General features: G+C 45.3%; 1 protein-coding gene across 1 annotated transcript in view; it reads left to right on the top strand.

The window, feature by feature from the left end:
• Window positions 1–16,873, top strand: part of slc1a1 (solute carrier family 1 member 1) — a gene marked incomplete at its 3' end in the record, with an annotated part of 61,355 nt that overhangs the window by 24,220 nt on the left and 20,262 nt on the right. The window contains exons 5-11 of the mRNA XM_079491011.1: window positions 704–746; window positions 3,464–3,565; window positions 7,492–7,676; window positions 8,692–8,799; window positions 11,996–12,118; window positions 12,552–12,746; window positions 15,659–15,793. Of these exons, the coding sequence (XP_079347137.1) occupies window positions 704–746; window positions 3,464–3,565; window positions 7,492–7,676; window positions 8,692–8,799; window positions 11,996–12,118; window positions 12,552–12,746; window positions 15,659–15,793 (891 nt within the window). The remainder of the gene's footprint in view (window positions 1–703; window positions 747–3,463; window positions 3,566–7,491; window positions 7,677–8,691; window positions 8,800–11,995; window positions 12,119–12,551; window positions 12,747–15,658; window positions 15,794–16,873) is intronic.

Below are 16,873 nucleotides of genomic sequence, written 5' to 3'. Positions count from 1 at the left end.
AGAGATGTGTTTGGGTGAGTGGCGACTCACTTACCACCGCGGCTCAGTGACGTCATGTTGTAGTTTTCGGTGGTCACCTTATCACCTAAAATTGGAGTATGAATAAGGCTGTTAGATTATCAGACGGCCCACTTTTATATGAGCCCACACGCGATTAGCACTCGCGAGTCGCGATAACAAATGAGACTGATCATCCTTTACATCGTCACGTCAGATTCGTGCCACTTGGGGCGAAGATACAGGACCCTGAAATGGCCCCTTCGGCCATTGCTGCACTGTAGCCTGGGGACTTTGCATATTGTCTATGGCAGGGTTCCCCAATAGGCGGCCCGCGGGCCATTTGGCCCCCTTGTGGCCCCTGGAAGAATAAAGGGGGTCCCAGATATAAATGGCATTAAATGGGGGTCAGTAGCCTATGCATGTCAAACTGGGCATCCTTTTCAAATGGGGTCTTGCCCTGAAAATGAATTTTCAGGGCAAGACCTCGACCTCGTGCGTGCGGACTCGGCCCCCGGCCTGGTACCCTAGTCAAAATATGGCCCTTGAGGAAAATTAATTGGGGAACCCTGGTCTATGGTGTTATGTTGTTCTGTGAAACAGATGCATGAATCAGAAGATGAATATCCTTGAGGGACAATAAATATTCTTTATCATTCCATCATTCCCATCATCACCTCCAACTGTCCTCTTCTCCTGTCAACAGAAACATGTTTCCTGAAAACCTGGTGCAGGCTTGTTTTCAACAGGTCAGTAAAAATACCATACTGTATAAACTCTCTTGGCGAGCACGCCGAGCACACGGCGGCACGCCAGTCACGCCACACACGCCTTTATCTGATGATGTGAATGTGAAACGCTTGTCGTCTCTGTCGGGTGGAAACCTCATATGTCTAAGGCCTCACTCACACCTAGGCCTGGCTCACACCTTTACAACAGATTGATGTATAGCTGATGCAAGCTCGCAATGCATTTCCAATGGGAGTCACATGGTTTGACACAACATTTCTGTTGTATGAGGGGGAGGGGGGAAGTCGAAACACAGCCGAAAGCTATACAACAAAAATGTTGTGTCAAACCATGTGACTTCCATTGGAAATGCTTTGGGGCGGCCATGACACTTACAACTTGCTTACATCTAGCATGCATCAATGTTGTATGCTAGATGTAAAGGTGTGAGTCAGGCCCTATATACAATGTTGTATGCTAGATCGATAGGGCCTGACTCACATTGGACGTTGGATGCTAGATGTAAACAAAGGGTAAGTGTCATGGCCGCCCCAATGCATTTCCAATGGAAGTCACACATGGTTTGACACAACATTTGTGTTGTACGGCTTCGGGCTGTGTTTCGACTGCCCCCCTCCCCCCATACAACAAAAATGTTGTGTCAAAACCACCATGTGACTCCCATTGGAAATGAATTGCGAGCTTGCATCAGTAAAACAAGTCTCATGCATCAGCCATACAACAATCTGTTGTGACCGTGTGAGTGAAGCCCAGCACTGTTGCTTTTCAGGGTTCAAATTCAAAAGCAGCAGATCTACAAGCTCGAAAAGTGTCGCTCTGTGCCACATTTCGAGCTTTCGGATCTGCTATCTTTGATGCTCATGTGTGTGTGACGCTGTCAGTATGATCATACAAGAGCGTTGATTTACGAAAAAACACAAACAATTAGAATATGGAGATGGAGTGAGTGACATTGTGAATCTAATCTCCATTGCAGGGTTAACCCTACTGTTGCGTTCACGCGAGGCATGTGCAAAGGTGCAAAAGATCACAGCATATGTGTTGTTTTGTATATCTGTTGCTCACTGACGTCGTCAGTAAGTAAGTAGCCTTACCAAGCCATGAGGCCAGGAGCCTATCTCCTGTTTCTGTAGCGTGAGGCAGCTTGATGTACAAGTACACCCCTGGACATGACGCTAGTATGTCGCAGGGACTTAGCCCCAATCCAACCCTTGATGCTGAGTGTCAAGCAGGGAGGCACTGGGTCCCATTTTTAGAGTCTTTGGTACTACCCGGCCGGGGATTGAACCCCAACCTCCCAGTCTCAGGGCGGACACTCTAACCACAAGGCCACTGAGCTGGTGGTGACGTCGTCAGGCGTGCGTCCATATAGTGATGTGTGTCGGAGGCGCGGCGGCCGGCGGGGGGAGATTGAGGAAAAACAACAACAATCCAGCATGGAGATTTATTATATTTAAAAGAATCACTATATTATCCACAAATGGCTCAATAAAGGAGAGGATGTTATACTATTCATTATACATGTCTTACATTGAGTAATTGACATTGAGCTTTTTTGTTAAATAAACATTTGACCTCTTATTTAAGTTATTTTATACCATTTTGGAACCGAAATAGGGAACCGTTAAGAACCGGAATCGATAAGCAGAACCGGAATCGGTACCGGACTCACACAAATCCTAACGATACCCATCCCTACCTATACAAGTCCTTTTGGACCTACTGTATAGGTATTATTTTTTGTCAGACAGAACAGGGGAAAAGTAAAGGCGGGGAGGAGGAATATAAAACAATTTGATTGGTTCGTGCTTCGCTGCGTCATTGCAGCTACACAGCTGTAGCTTTGTAACTTTGCATCTGGAAGTTGAACCCGGCTCAGCTTCAATTTGTAGCTTTGTAGCCTTTTGCAGCAGCTTCAGACGTCGGATTTGCTTGGTAGCTTCATGTCGCTAGACTGTATCTTTGCCTCTGTGAACATACCATAATAATACTAACCATTCCACTGAAGTACAAGACTAAAATCTAACATGTGGCCATTATTCCAGCTCAGTGTCCTTGTGGTTAGAGTGTCCGCCCTGAAACTGGGAGGTCGCGGTTCGATTCCCGGCTGGGTCATACCAAAGACTGTAAAGAATGGGACCCCATGCCTCCCTTGCTTGACACTCAGCGTCAATGGGTTGGATTGGGGGGTCAAAGCAACTACCGTAATTTCCGGACTATAAGATGCTACTTTTTTCCCATGCTTTGAACCCTGCGGCCTATACAACGGTGCGGCTAATCTATGGATTTTTACAGCTAACGGCCACTAGGGGACCTTCTAAATCTATCTCTATGGCCTCTCTATAGCCTCCAGTGCGGCTTGTACCGTATATGTACACATTTTGTTTTTTCCCCTACATTTTGCTGGTGCGGCTTATATTCAGGTGCGCTTTATAGTCCGGAAATTACGGTAATCAAATGATTCCGTAATGTAGGTACCCTCACAAAAACATGCAGTAATCCTGGTCTCTAAAACTACCTCCCCCTGGCCAGCCGGGGCGCCTGATGGAGGGGAAAGGAACTGGTCGGAATAACGTGTTCCTTCCGTAAATGCTGCAGCTCACTGCTCCTTGGCTGCGGCTCACCGCTCCAAGAGATGGGTCAAATGCGGAGAACAAATTTCACTGCGGTAACGTGTGTGACAAATCGTACGACTTTGACTTTGATCCCACTGCAGTACAAGACGAAGCGCAAAGAGCTGGAGCCGGCCAGGGTGACGACGGAGAACGCCACTACGACCATCCCGCCTCTCACGACCAGCCTCATGGCAGCCATGGAGGTAGGTGTGAGCGAGTTGCCATGTCGAACGTTGCGAAGTTCGCTTGGGCCAACTCAGCCCTGTCCGAGTTGCGACCCGGTAGGCAAGTCGAATAGTTTACTAGAATAGTAAATTGTCGCAGAACGCTCCCTACCTCTATGACGGTCCGTCTCACCCAATCACAAGCCAATGCTCTCCCTTCAGCCCCAGAAAACGGAGCCGCGTTCCAATCGCCCCCCTATGAGCAAGGCATTCTCACTTCCTACTCCTCCTGCTTAAACACTTGGTCAGGTCAAATTTGAGGTCTAAGGCATGGATATGAAACTCAGACAGCTTGATCCCTTCGAGACCTGAGGAAGTTCCTGCCTTCTTTGACGTTGTTTAACTCGTTTACAATGGTTTTAATATAGCAACATGTTGCCTTGTTATCAATTAGGTCTGCATTCCTTCGTCAGTCACGTGACAAACTTTCAAATTCCATCGTCGGTCACATAACAACCCTGTCTATAAGAGGAATGCAAGAACGCTCACCCCCCAAAATGCATGCTCACAGTGGGTCAGATCTGCCAAATCTCAGTAAAACTTTATGCCTAACCCTGACCTTAATCTCAATAAAACTACGCCAAACCTAACCTTATCCTCAGTAAAACTATGCCTAGGACTAACCTTATTCCTAAACTTCATCTTATAAAAACTATGTATAACCTTAAACTTATCCCTAACCTTAACCCCAGCAAAACAAATACAAGAGTACAAGAACCGCGGGTGGAGGGTGGGGGGTGATATATACGTCTGAACTCAGCGGTGGAGGGTTGTAATGACCCTTCCTGACCCCAATAAGCATATGCTGCATGCAGGGGTCAAAGGTCACTAATCCAACTCGCATACAGACAAACGGACAAAAGGGACACACAAAGCTAATCATTGCATGGAGACGGTGTGCCACTGCTCAAAAACGTGATGTTAAAGGGGTTCTTCTCGGTGTGTCAAAAGGTGATGCCAATAGAGCGTCGCAGTCCCGCCCTCTACCATGGACCAGGAAATGATTCTCTGTTCATTTTCCTCATAGACATTTCAAAAAATTTTATTAAGACGTTTACGCCACGGACAAAGCCAACTCGAGTCGTGACAACTCATGACAACACAAGCAATATTTTGGACCAAACAAATAATTAGAAAGAAGAAAAAAACGGCAGGTTACAACACTTTTGTTGTTGTTTTTCTTCTTTGTAATTATTTGTTTGGTCCAAAATATTGTTTGTGTTGTCATGAGTTGTCACGACTCGAGTTGGCTTTGTCCGCGGCGTAACCGTCTTTAAATAAATACTTTTGGAAATGTCTATGAGGAAAAATGCATTGGGATTCATTTCCTGGTCCATGGTAGGGGGCGGGACTGCGACGCTCTATGGGGTCCCGAACCAAGCATCTGTATGTGTGTGAAGAGAGGGGTTCGAGAATGCGTTGCTGTCAGTTGATAATACATGTGTAAATACAGAGCAACGTGGCAGTCAGACCCATAGATATATATAATCTCTAGATAGCTCACCCGCGCTGTTGGCCAATGGAGAGCGACGTCGTTACGTGGCGGCCATCTTACCTCGGGACACATAACATTGTGTCTATGGGGCATGTACTCTTAAATGACCATAACTTGCTCAATTTTCAACCGATTTTCAAACGGTTTGGTTTGTTATAAACGTCAGAGACGTCCGCATACGTATATGCTTTTATACGACGTTCATATAAAAAAATTAATTAAGCAGATAAGTGTCCTGAATCATAGCCACGTTGACAACGTTTGTAATAAACCAACCCGTTTGTAAATCCGTCAAGATTTGAGCGAGTTATGACTGTTTCTGTTTGAGCTGCCATTGAACATACTGTACTGTAGCCCCGAAGTAAGATGGCTGCCGGGTGAACGACGTCAGAAACTCCGCCTTGAGCCATCTAGAGTTCATATATATATATGGTCAGACCCCCATCAGTATCTTTTCCTCGCAGCTGTGGGAACCATATATCACCGTGCGTGGGTCTGCAGTTTGCCTCAGCACTCTCTGCTCTCAGCCTCAAAACATGACAACAATGGTCCCATTTACACCCTGCATTTATTAACATGCTTCCTGGGTGATTGGTTTTAATTGGGTGTGGTTAAAATGCTACTAAATCCAGTCGTATAATTGCAGCGGAAATGCATTAGCAAACACAATTTACAATTTAGGTATTTAGCAGACGCTCTTAATCCAGAGAGAGACTTAAAGTAAGCAAGAACAACACATGGTATAATACATCAAATATATATAAATTGTCATCTAGGATCATAAGTAAGGTAAGGTAACATCCGTCCAACAGTAGAATCTGTACAATGAAACTATGAGTATGACTATACCCTATAGAATGCTATGTCTACATTATGATATCTAAATTAAATAATTAACACATTTAGGCCTGACCTCAAAATTTAAAAATAGAAGACCTACAAGCTCGTAGTGCGCCACTTGGTGGCGCGCTATGAGCTTGTAGATCTGCTATTTTTCAATAGCTAAAGCATAACATAATGCTAACACCAAAAGGGGTTCCCGCCCAAAATGGGTTAACACATTGAGTGCCATCTGGTGGACAAAAGTGGTGGTGGTACTTGGGTGCCAGGTGATTTCATGACTTGCGTCCGGTTTTGGCTTCCATCTCGGATGCTAAAATATCAGCGTCAATGCTACCGAACTAAAATAAGGCCATAATGCTCTAGAACACACCAATAGTTCCAATCGCGATCACCGGATAATCAGAAATGACCTCCGAACAGTGGCGATTAGTTCAAAACCACGGACATAGTAGTTTCAGAGAAAAGAGCAGTGTGGGTGGGGCCCTGGTGGCAACCTATAGCAACCAGAGCGGTTCTAGAAATGAAACACAGTGAGGCAATCTTATAGCGATGTCAAACACCTTAACCCATTTAGGCCTGATGTCGAAATAAAAAACAAGTCTTCTGAAAGAATATATATTCAAAGATTTGTGCCGCATTTTCACGATTTTTCAAAAATAGCAGACCTACAAGCTTGTAGCGCGCCACTCGGTGGCGCGCTACGAGCTTGTAGATCTGTTATTTTTCAATAGCTAAAGTATAACAAAATGCTTATTTACCAACCCAGTGTCATTAATTTATAGGACAAGTGTACCTGTTCTAGAGATCCAATTTGTTAACCTGCAAGGTCGTCAGACAGACAGACAGACAGACAGACAGACAGACAGACAGACAGACAGACAGACAGACAGACAGACAGACAGACAGACAGAGACAGACAGACAGACAGACAGACAGACAGACAGTGTCTCTATAGAGATTACGCAAAACATTTAAGCTGACCTGCATGTTATCATCCAGGTCAAATTCATCCTTGAATGGAATGTACATAATTAGGAAGCCTGGCACTGCTTGTTGCCATGCGTGCGTGCGTGCGTGCGTGCGTGCGTGCGTGCGTGCGTGCGTGCGTGCGTGCGTGCGTGTGTGTGTGTGTGCGTGCGTGCGTGTGTGCGTGCCTGTGTGTGGCGTGCACAGATCTGCAAGCTCACCGGCGAAGGTCAAAGTGCTCTGATCCCATGCACAGAAAACGGTGCAGCTGATCAATGGCCCTTTAGAGTCAGTGAGCTGAAAAGGTTGTAAAAAAGCAGAGCTTCCTGGAGCCCCGGAATGCTCGCTGACCCAGCATGAATGGTCTTCTCTTCTCTTCTCTTCTCTTCTCTTCTCTTCTCTTCTCTTCTCTTCTCTTCTCTTCTCTTCTCTTCTCTTCTCTTCTCTTCTCTTCTCTTCTCTTCTCTTCTCTTCTCTTCTCTTCTCTTCTCTTCTCTTCTCTTCTCTTCTCTTCTCTTCTCTTCTCTTCTCTTCTCTTCTCTTCTCTTCTCCTCTCCTCTCCTCTCCTCTCCTCTCCTCTCCTCTCCTCTCCTGTTGTCAGAACATCACCAGGGAGTATAAGATCGTCGGGGCGTATACGGACGGAATCAACGTGCTGGGCCTCATCGTGTTCTGCGTGGCCTTCGGCCTCGTCATCGGGAAGATGGGCGAGCGAGGGAGGATCCTGCTGGAGTTATTTGACGCTTTGAACGAAGCCACCATGAAACTGGTCCAGATAATCATGTGGTATATGTATAATGTTATTCAATATTAACCACATGAACCCTATTCTGGTATATGTCGTAAGTAATATAGGCACACGATTGGCAGGTGAAAAGAAGCAGCTTGGACTCCTCATGCATAGAAGAAATCATGAGGACAGTCCGCTGCCCCCCCAGGTTGGCAGAGGAAGTGTAGCGCCCAGGATTACTTTAGATAATTGACACTGGGTGAAAAAATGGGTTGCAAAATCGTGGGATAAAAAAAAAAAAAACTATATTCACAGCTATTTCACACTCACAGTACGCATGCAGCACCTTGTTGGATAATCCTTCAACTGCACAGCGTGCTGTTTACATGTCTGACTGATAAAGTATTACATTCGTTGAACGGCAATCCAGGACGGGAACCCCTTTTGGTGTTTTAAGCATTATGTTATTCTTTAGCTTTTGAAAAATAGCAGATCTACAAGCTCATTGCCCGGCACAGAGTGCCACGCTATACGATCCCGTGAACTTTTGTGGCCAGATGCAACTTGGGGTCTAGTAGGACCATAGTAAATAATACAAAAAAGAAAAAGCTATAACATTTTGTAAAAGAAAAAAATAGCTAAAATCACTAAAACGGAAGAAAGTAGCAAATTACATTGGCTATACGAGCTTGTAGTTCTGCTATTTATTTGAAAAATAAGGGTTAGGGTAACCCTAACCCTTTTGCTGTTTTAAACATTATGTTATAATTTAGCTATTGAAAAATAGCAGATCTACAAGCTCATAGCGCGCCACTCGTGAGCTTGTAGGTCTGCTATTTTTGAAAAATCTTAAAAATGTGGTGCAAATCCACAGTCCCTGAAACAACATATTTCCAGATGGGGGTCGGCGGCCAAATACATATCATTCTGAGGCTCCTTGACATGAAAAAGGTTTAGCACCACTGACATAGAAACACAGGTCTTTCAGAAAACTGTCATGATTTACATTTTTTTAATTTCGACGTCAGGTCTAAATGGGTTAAGTGCTCAGTGTCTGACTTGTCCTTGCAGCTACATGCCAGTGGGAATCCTGTTCCTGATCGCCGCCAAGATCATCGAGGTGGACGACTGGGAGATCTTCAGGAAGATGGGCCTCTACATGGTCACGGTGCTGAGCGGGTAACACGCACGCACGCACGCACGCACGCACGCACGCACGCACGCACGCACGCACGCACGCACGCACGCACGCACGCACGCACGCACGCACGCACGCACCCTGTTATATTACTGTATCCCCCAACCCCACCCCCCCAGTGGTGGAAGAAGTGCTCACAATTTTTTTGGTTGTATTTTTTCAACCAAGGTTCGTGGTTTAGGTCGTAACTAGAAAAAGTGCCCTTCTGGGCACAGGTCTCCACCAGGAGGATAGGACTGTGTGAGATGTTTGGCAAAATGTAGTAATATAAACATGTTTGTTTTTTGCAACAGTTTTCTTCATTTTGTTGAGGAACACAAATCAACCTGTTGGTGGTGCTATAACAGGCCAATGTGAAAAGGGTGGGATATATTCCTCAGCCTAGTAAGAAAATGTGTGAAAGATTTCACGTAAATTGCACGCTGCGTTCATGATTTGAGGCTTTTGTTCAAAAACGGGGCAATCTTGCAAACTGTGAAAGCCAATTATAGCCAATTAGGATGGAATATTAAATATCGGACAGATCCGACTTGAGCACATGACTAGAGATACTGTGTAACGATTTGTGAGATTTCTGGACAGAATCTGGAGGAGTAATATCAAAAAATGTGTTATACAAAAGTCGGCCTCCTGGTGGCGCTATAAAAGGCAGATGCGGAAAATGCAGGTCAAAGGTTTGTCCTTGGCCTCTAGGGAGTGTGCATGCAACGTTTCACGCAGATCGGTGCAGTTTTAGGTAAAAAAATGTGAAAAGCTGCCTCATGGTGGCGCTATAACAGGCCGTTCTGGAAAATGTGGGGCAGAGGTTCATCGTTGGCATCCAGGGAGTGTGTGTGCAAAGTTTGGCATCGTCCGGGTTAACGGTGCCGGAGATTAGCTGGTAACAGACGGACGGAAGGACGGACGGACACACACACACTTGGACGGACACACACACACACGGACGGAGTGCAAAACATACTCTCTCCCCATGCCTTCGGCCTGGTGGAGACAATTATAGAAAGTACAATATGAGAGTTTTTCTTTTTTTCATTTGCTGCTTTTTCTTTCGTTTTTTGAAAAAATATGATGGCGATTTCTTTATTGTTATTTACTATAGTCCTACTAGACCCCAGGGAATTCCATCTGACCACAAAAGATCACAGGATCTACTGAATGTGAAGGTAGAGTACTGTGTGTCGTATAGGCTCAATTTGTCAGTTTGTCACCTCCCCCTTCACATTCAATAGATCCCGTGAACCTTTGTGGCCAGATGCAATTTCTTGGGGTCTAGTAGGACTATAGTAAATAATAAAAAAAAGAAAAAGCTATAACATTTTGTAAAAGAAAAAAATAGCTAAAATCACTAAAACGGAAGAAAGCAGCAAATGAAAGCAGCAATTTATTTTTAATAATAACACTCTTTTATTATAATAAAAAATATAATAATAACACAATTATAATAATAACACAAAAAACTAAAGTTGTCTTTAAGTAAAAGTATCCATACCACAATGTAGAAATACTCTGTTACTTGTGTGAAAGTAGAAAAGTATAGGGATGGGAGGGACAGTAGTAGAAGGTATAGGCATACAAATGTACTTATAGTACCAAGCGTGAAAGTGCTCATTGTGCAGAATGTCTCATTTCAAGTTTTCAAAATGTATAACAATCTTTTGAGAATAGCAGATCTACTAGCTCAGAACACGTCGCTCTGCGACGCGCCAGATATGTACAGGGGCTGAAGTGGTTAATGTACGTTTTGTCATAATAATCAAAATCTGTATAAAGTAACTAGTAACTAAAGTTGTCAAATAATTTGAGTAAAAAGTACAATACCTTCCTCTGAGATGGAGTGGAGTAAGTGAGTAAAAGTAGGCTAGTGAAAAGTGGTACTCCAGCAAATAAAAAAATACCTACAAATTTTGCTTGAGTAAATGTACTTAGTTACTTTCCACCACCACCACCACCACGCACGCACGCACGCACGCACGCACGCACGCACGCACGCACGCACGCACGCACGCACGCACGCACGCACGCACGCACACACACACACACACACACACACACACAGGGATTTACGGCTGACATTTGGGGCTGATTCGCGCTCCAGAGATCCTGTAAAAGAAAAAAAGCTGAGCTCTGTGTGTGCGCTGATAAGGGCCAAGGACATTTAAAAGTGCTCGGGCTGCAGATGCGGTTAATGAGAGCATGGGTCGGCCGTTCAGCCCCTCCGCCTCTAAATCTTAACGGACATATAGGCTTAAATACTATGGACAGTAAATCCCCTCCGCGTTAACTCGGTCGGTGGTGCTTGGGCTTGTGTGTGCTCAGAGGGAGGATGGATGCGTTTGGGAACGTCGCAAGTGTATGTCCACTCACACAGCAACCTAGGGAGGTTAATGGTGAATCGTTTTAACCGTTAAACCAATTATAGGATTTGTAACCCATTGACACATTGACTACCAGTATTTAACCCGTTTAGGCCTGATGTCGAAATAAAAAAAAAACGAAAGAATATATATTCAAAGATTTGTGCCGCATTTTTTACGATTTTTCAGAAATAACAGACCTACAGTACAAGCTCGTAGCGCGCTATGAGCTTGTAGATCTGCAAGTCAAAGTCATACGATTTTTGTCACACACGTTACCGCAGTGAAATTTGTTCTCCGCATTTGACCCATCTCTTGGAGCGGTGAGCCGCAGCGTGCGCCGCGCTCGGGAATCATTTGATTAGTAGATTTGACCCCCAATCCAACCCTTTGATGCTGAGTGTCAAGCAGGGAGGCATTGGGTCCCATTTTTACAGTCTTTGGTATGACCCGGCCGGGGATCGAACCCCCGACCTCCCAGTTTCAGGGCGGACACTCTAACCACAAGGCCACTGAGCTGGTTCAATAGCTAAAGTATAACATAATGCTTAGTTAAAACACCAAAAGGGGTTCCCGCCCCCAAGATTGGGTTAAAACATCTTCTATCCTGTTGCCTGCCGGTTTTCGGAGAGTTTTTTTCACTAACCTTTGAAAAAAAATCATCGAATATTATTTGTGGCTCCGTTCCGCGCACAGATGGCTTCACGCGTGTCCTGGAATCGGAAAATAATCGTGATCCATATACGCGACAATCGGTTTGAAAGCTGTGATCAGATGTCTGTCCCCCTCAGGCTTGTCTCTGATTGGTTGTTTGTCCTCTCAGGCTGGCCATCCACGCCACCGTCTGTCTGCCGCTCATCTTCTTCATCATCGTGAGGAAGAACCCGTTCACCTTCACACTGGGCATGGCCCAGGCCCTGGTCACCGCTCTGATGATCTCCTCCAGGTGTGTGTATGTGTGGCTGTGTGGCTGTGTGTGTGTGTGTGTGTGTGTGTGTGTGTGTGTGTGTGTGTGTGTGTGTGTGTGTGTGTGTGTGTGTGAGTGAGTGTGAGTGTGAGTGTGAGTGTGAGTGTGAGTGTGAGTGTGAGTGCGTGCGTGCGTGCGTGCGTGCGTGCGTGCGTGCGTGCGTGCGTGCGTGCGTGCGTGCGTGCGTGCGTGCGTGCGTGTGTGATGGCCCAGGCCCTGGTCACCGCACTGATGATCTCCTCCAGGTCAGTGTGTCATTTTTTTGAATAGCCAACGTATAAAATCTGGATAAAGAGCTGTATTAACAACTTCAGCTGGGGACCTCCTGGGAAAAAAAAGAATCCACGAAAAGTTGAAATATGGAGATCCAAGTTGTCTGTCTGACCGACTGCTCCTGTGTGTCCCGTAACAGCTCGGCCACGCTGCCCGTCACCTTCCGCTGCGCCGAGGAAAACAACCGCATCGACAAGCGCATCACGCGCTTCGTCCTGCCGGTCGGCGCCACCATCAACATGGACGGCACGGCGCTCTACGAGGCCGTGGCGGCCATCTTCATCGCCCAGCTCAACGACTACCAGCTGGACGTGGGCCAGATCGTCACCATCAGGTGGGTGCCGCTGTTCCCATAGATATTAACCCATTTTGGGCGGGAACCCCTTTTGGTGTTTTAAACATTAGGCCTATGTTATACTTAAGCTTTTGAAAAATAGCAGATCTACAAGCTCATAGCGCGGCACCGAGTGCCGCGCTATGAACTTGTAGGTCTGCTATTTTTGAAAAATCGTGAAAATGTGCCTCAAATCTTTGAATATTATTTCAGAGTTTCAGTTTTTAACTCAAATCTTTGCTTCTGGAGAGGTCCCCTGGAACAACATATTTTCAGATGGGGGTCGGCGGCATATTACATATAATTGTTGGGGTCCTTGACATGAAATATTGAGAACCACTGATATAGAAACATGAGGTTTTTCAGAAAAAAATACATTTTAAAAAGACATTTTTAAAGTTTCGACGTCAGGTCAAAATGGATTAAACAATATCGATGCCTCATTGGGCGCTGCAAGGTCATTGGACCGACGCGTATCGACGCTAAACCACGCTGCCACTCGAGTGACTACATGGCCAATCACAGCGCGACTTTTTCCGGGACTTGTCAGACCCGAACGTCCGCTCTGTGACGCGCAGAAGCTTCTGTATAGCACTATAGTCTCGTGTGACCTTCAGCAGAAGTTGTCTGGCTACGCGAGACTATAGTGAAGCACCAACGCGGAAGCTCGCCCTCACTTGAGTACGCACACGCCCCTGAGCCGAAGGAGGTGTCTATACCTTTCTATGTCTTATTGGTTGTTCCTCCATCAGACGACATGATGAAGATTAGATTATTATTGTCAAGGAGGACACCCACATTCATCTGTATTTGGCCCAAGGGACCCCCATCTGAGAATATTTTCTGCCAGGGGACCCCGTACAAGATTTAGTCAGGATATGTGGGACCCATACTCCGGACGGACGGACGGACGGACGGACGGACGGACGGAAGGAGACAGACGGACAGACGGACGGACAGACAATCACCAAACAAGAGCATGAGGAAAATACACTGGGAAACTCCAGGAAAACATACAGTGATAGTAGCCAGTATCTATCTCTGTTTCTGCTTAATGCTTTTGCTGCCACCCTGTGGCCACTGGTGGTACGATGTCTATCTTTCGCCAGAAACGTTAATGTTTGAATCGTGATGCCGTGGTAAAAACACAAATCAGATCCGAACCTCGGATGGATGATCGACACCACGGACAGTGCCGTAGTTTCCGAGAGAAGATCGTAATTTAAACAGAACTCTATGGGATGCGCCGCGTATGTTTCGTGTGGGGGCGGGGGTGAGCAAGGCGTTGCCTAGCAACCGGGCCAGGGCTAAAAGTAGATTTTCAGCTATATCATAATTATTTGATATGACACGATATCTACAAGACATCTCGTAGTTGGCAGATAACGGGTGTTCATTAAACTACGAGTCAAAGAGATATATAACAGTGACAGTAGCCAGTATCTGTTTGTTTCAACATAACAGTGTCAGTATCCACTCTCTGTCTCTGTTTCTTTTCTTTTTTTTACTAATTTTTTATCACACGATTTTGTAACCAATTTTTCACCCCTGTGTCAATTATCTAATGTGATCCTGGGCTCTACACACCCTCCGCCAACCTAGTCCCCATATATGGGGGACATGGGGAGAGCAACGGACTTGAACTCATGCTTCCTTCATGCCTGAGTGTCCAAGTTGCTCCTTTACACCTGACAGGGGGGAGTTTCCCTGGTTGGACGTAGCGGGTGGAAGGAACACGTTATTCCAACCATTTCCTTTTCCCTCCATGAGGCGCCCCGGCTTCCCTGTGTTACCTCTGTCTCTGTTTCAGTATATATAACAGTGACACTAGGCAGTAGCCAGTATCTGTTTGTTTGTTTCAGCATAAGTGACAGTGACAGTAAGCAGTATCTGTGTTTGTTTAAGCATAACAGTGACAGACAGTAGATCTGTCTCTGTTTCTGCATATATAACAGTATCAGTATCTGTGTCTGTTTCAGTATAACAGTATCTGTATCTGTGTCTGTTTCAGTATAACAGTATCTGTATCTGTGTCTGTTTCAGTATAACAGCACCTGTATCTGTGTCTGTTTCAGTATAACAGTGACAGTATCTGTGTCTGTTTCAGTATAACAGTGACAGTATCTGTGTCTGTTTCAGTATAACAGTATCTGTATCTGTGTCTGTTTCAGTATAACAGTGACAGTATCTGTGTCTGTTTCAGTATAACAGTGACAGTATCTGTGTCTGTTTCAGTATAACAGCACCTGTATCTGTGTCTGTTTCAGTATAACAGCACCTGTATCTGTGTCTGTTTCAGTATAACAGTGACAGTATCTGTGTCTGTTTCAGTATAAAAGTGACAGTATCTGTGTCTGTTTCAGTATAACAGTATCTGTATCTGTGTCTGTTTCAGTATAAAAGTGACAGTATCTGTGTCTGTTTCAGTATAACAGTATCTGTATCTGTGTCTGTTTCAGTATAACAGCACCTGTATCTGTGTCTGTTTCAGTATAACAGTGACAGTATCTGTGTCTGTTTCAGTATAAAAGTGACAGTATCTGTGTCTGTTTCAGTATAAAAGTGACAGTATCTGTATCTGTGTCTGTTTCAGTATAAAAGTGACAGTATCTGTGTCTGTTTCAGTATAAAAGTGACAGTATCGTGTCTGTTTCAGTATAAAAGTGACAGTATCTGTGTCTGTTTCAGTATAACAGTATCTGTATCTGTGTCTGTTTCAGTATAAAAGTGACAGTATCTGTGTCTGTTTCAGTATAAAAGTGACAGTATCTGTGTCTGTTTCAGTATAAAAGGGACAGTATCTGTGTCTGTTTCAGTATAACAGTATCTGTATCTGTGTCTGTTTCAGTATAAACGTGACAGTATCTGTGTCTGTTTCAGTATAACAGTATATGTATCTGTGTCTGTTTCAGTATAACCGCGACAGTCGCCAGCATCGGGGCTGCGGGCGTCCCCAACGCCGGCCTCGTCACCATGGTGATCGTGTTGACGGCGGTCGGACTACCAGCCAATGATGTCACGCTGATCGTCGCAGTGGATTGGCTCCTGTGAGTTCTGCTTCCCTGTCTGTCTGTGTGGTGGTGTCCTTTGATCGGCACTTTGATTTGTGACTTTCAGAAACAGCATTTTACCGTAAATTATGTAACAGTAAAGGCATATGCAATAGGCTCTTTCTCTCTCTCTCTCTCTCTCTCTCTCTCTCTCTCTCTCTCTCTCTCTCTCTCTCTCTCTCTCTTTCTCTCTCTCTCTCTCTCTCTCTCTAGACACAATATCATATGGAGACACAATGTTTCTGTAATTCTTTTGAAGTTTTAGAGCAACACTATGGAAATAAACCCTCGGGGTATCCTCGGTGATGACTGTACGCCTATGTCGGGAAAGTGCTATTATACATACACCCGCTTCGAATGCTATATCAACCCATAATCACCAGTAGGTTACTCATCAAGACCATGCAATGGAGCCAGTAGGCTCTACTGGAGCCTACTCTCTCTCTTGATTCGAAATCAAATTACTGCAGCCAAACATAGTGAAACTAACGTACGGTTAAGACTGAGGTTAGGGTTACGCGGCCGGTTAAGACTGAGGTTAGGGTTAGGGGACTTACGCAGCCGGTTAAGACTGAGGTTAGGGTTAGGGGACTTACGTGGCCGGTTAAGACTGAGGTTAGGGTTAGGGGACTTACGCGGCCGGTTAAGACTGAGGTTAGGGTTAGGGGACTTGCGTGGCCGGTTAAGACTGAGGTTAGGGTTAGGGGACTTGTGTGGCCGGTTAAGACTGAGGTTAGGGTTAGGGGACTTGTGTGGCCGGTTAAGACTGAGGTTAGGGTTAGGGGACTTACGCGGCCGGTTAAGACTGAGGTTAGGGTTAGGGGACTTACGCGGCCGGTTAAGACTGAGGTTAGGGTTAGGGGACTTGCGTGGCCGGTTAAGACTGAGGTTAGTGTTAGGGGACTTACGCGGCCGGTTAAGACTAAGGTTAGGGTTAGAGTTAGGATTATATTTAGGGTTAGTAATAGTCGATCAACGCAACCAACGTCACGTCGGACAATGGCTGACAATAAAAACATCTCCACTAGGGCATTAAGCAACTAGTCAACTAGTTTAATAGTCGACTAGTAAATCCAC

The sequence above is a fragment of the Electrona antarctica genome (genome assembly GCF_951216825.1).
Source record: "Electrona antarctica genome assembly, chromosome: 21".
In the NCBI taxonomy this organism is placed as follows: domain Eukaryota; kingdom Metazoa; phylum Chordata; class Actinopteri; order Myctophiformes; family Myctophidae; genus Electrona; species Electrona antarctica.
This window is presented reverse-complemented; position numbering and strand designations above follow the sequence as displayed.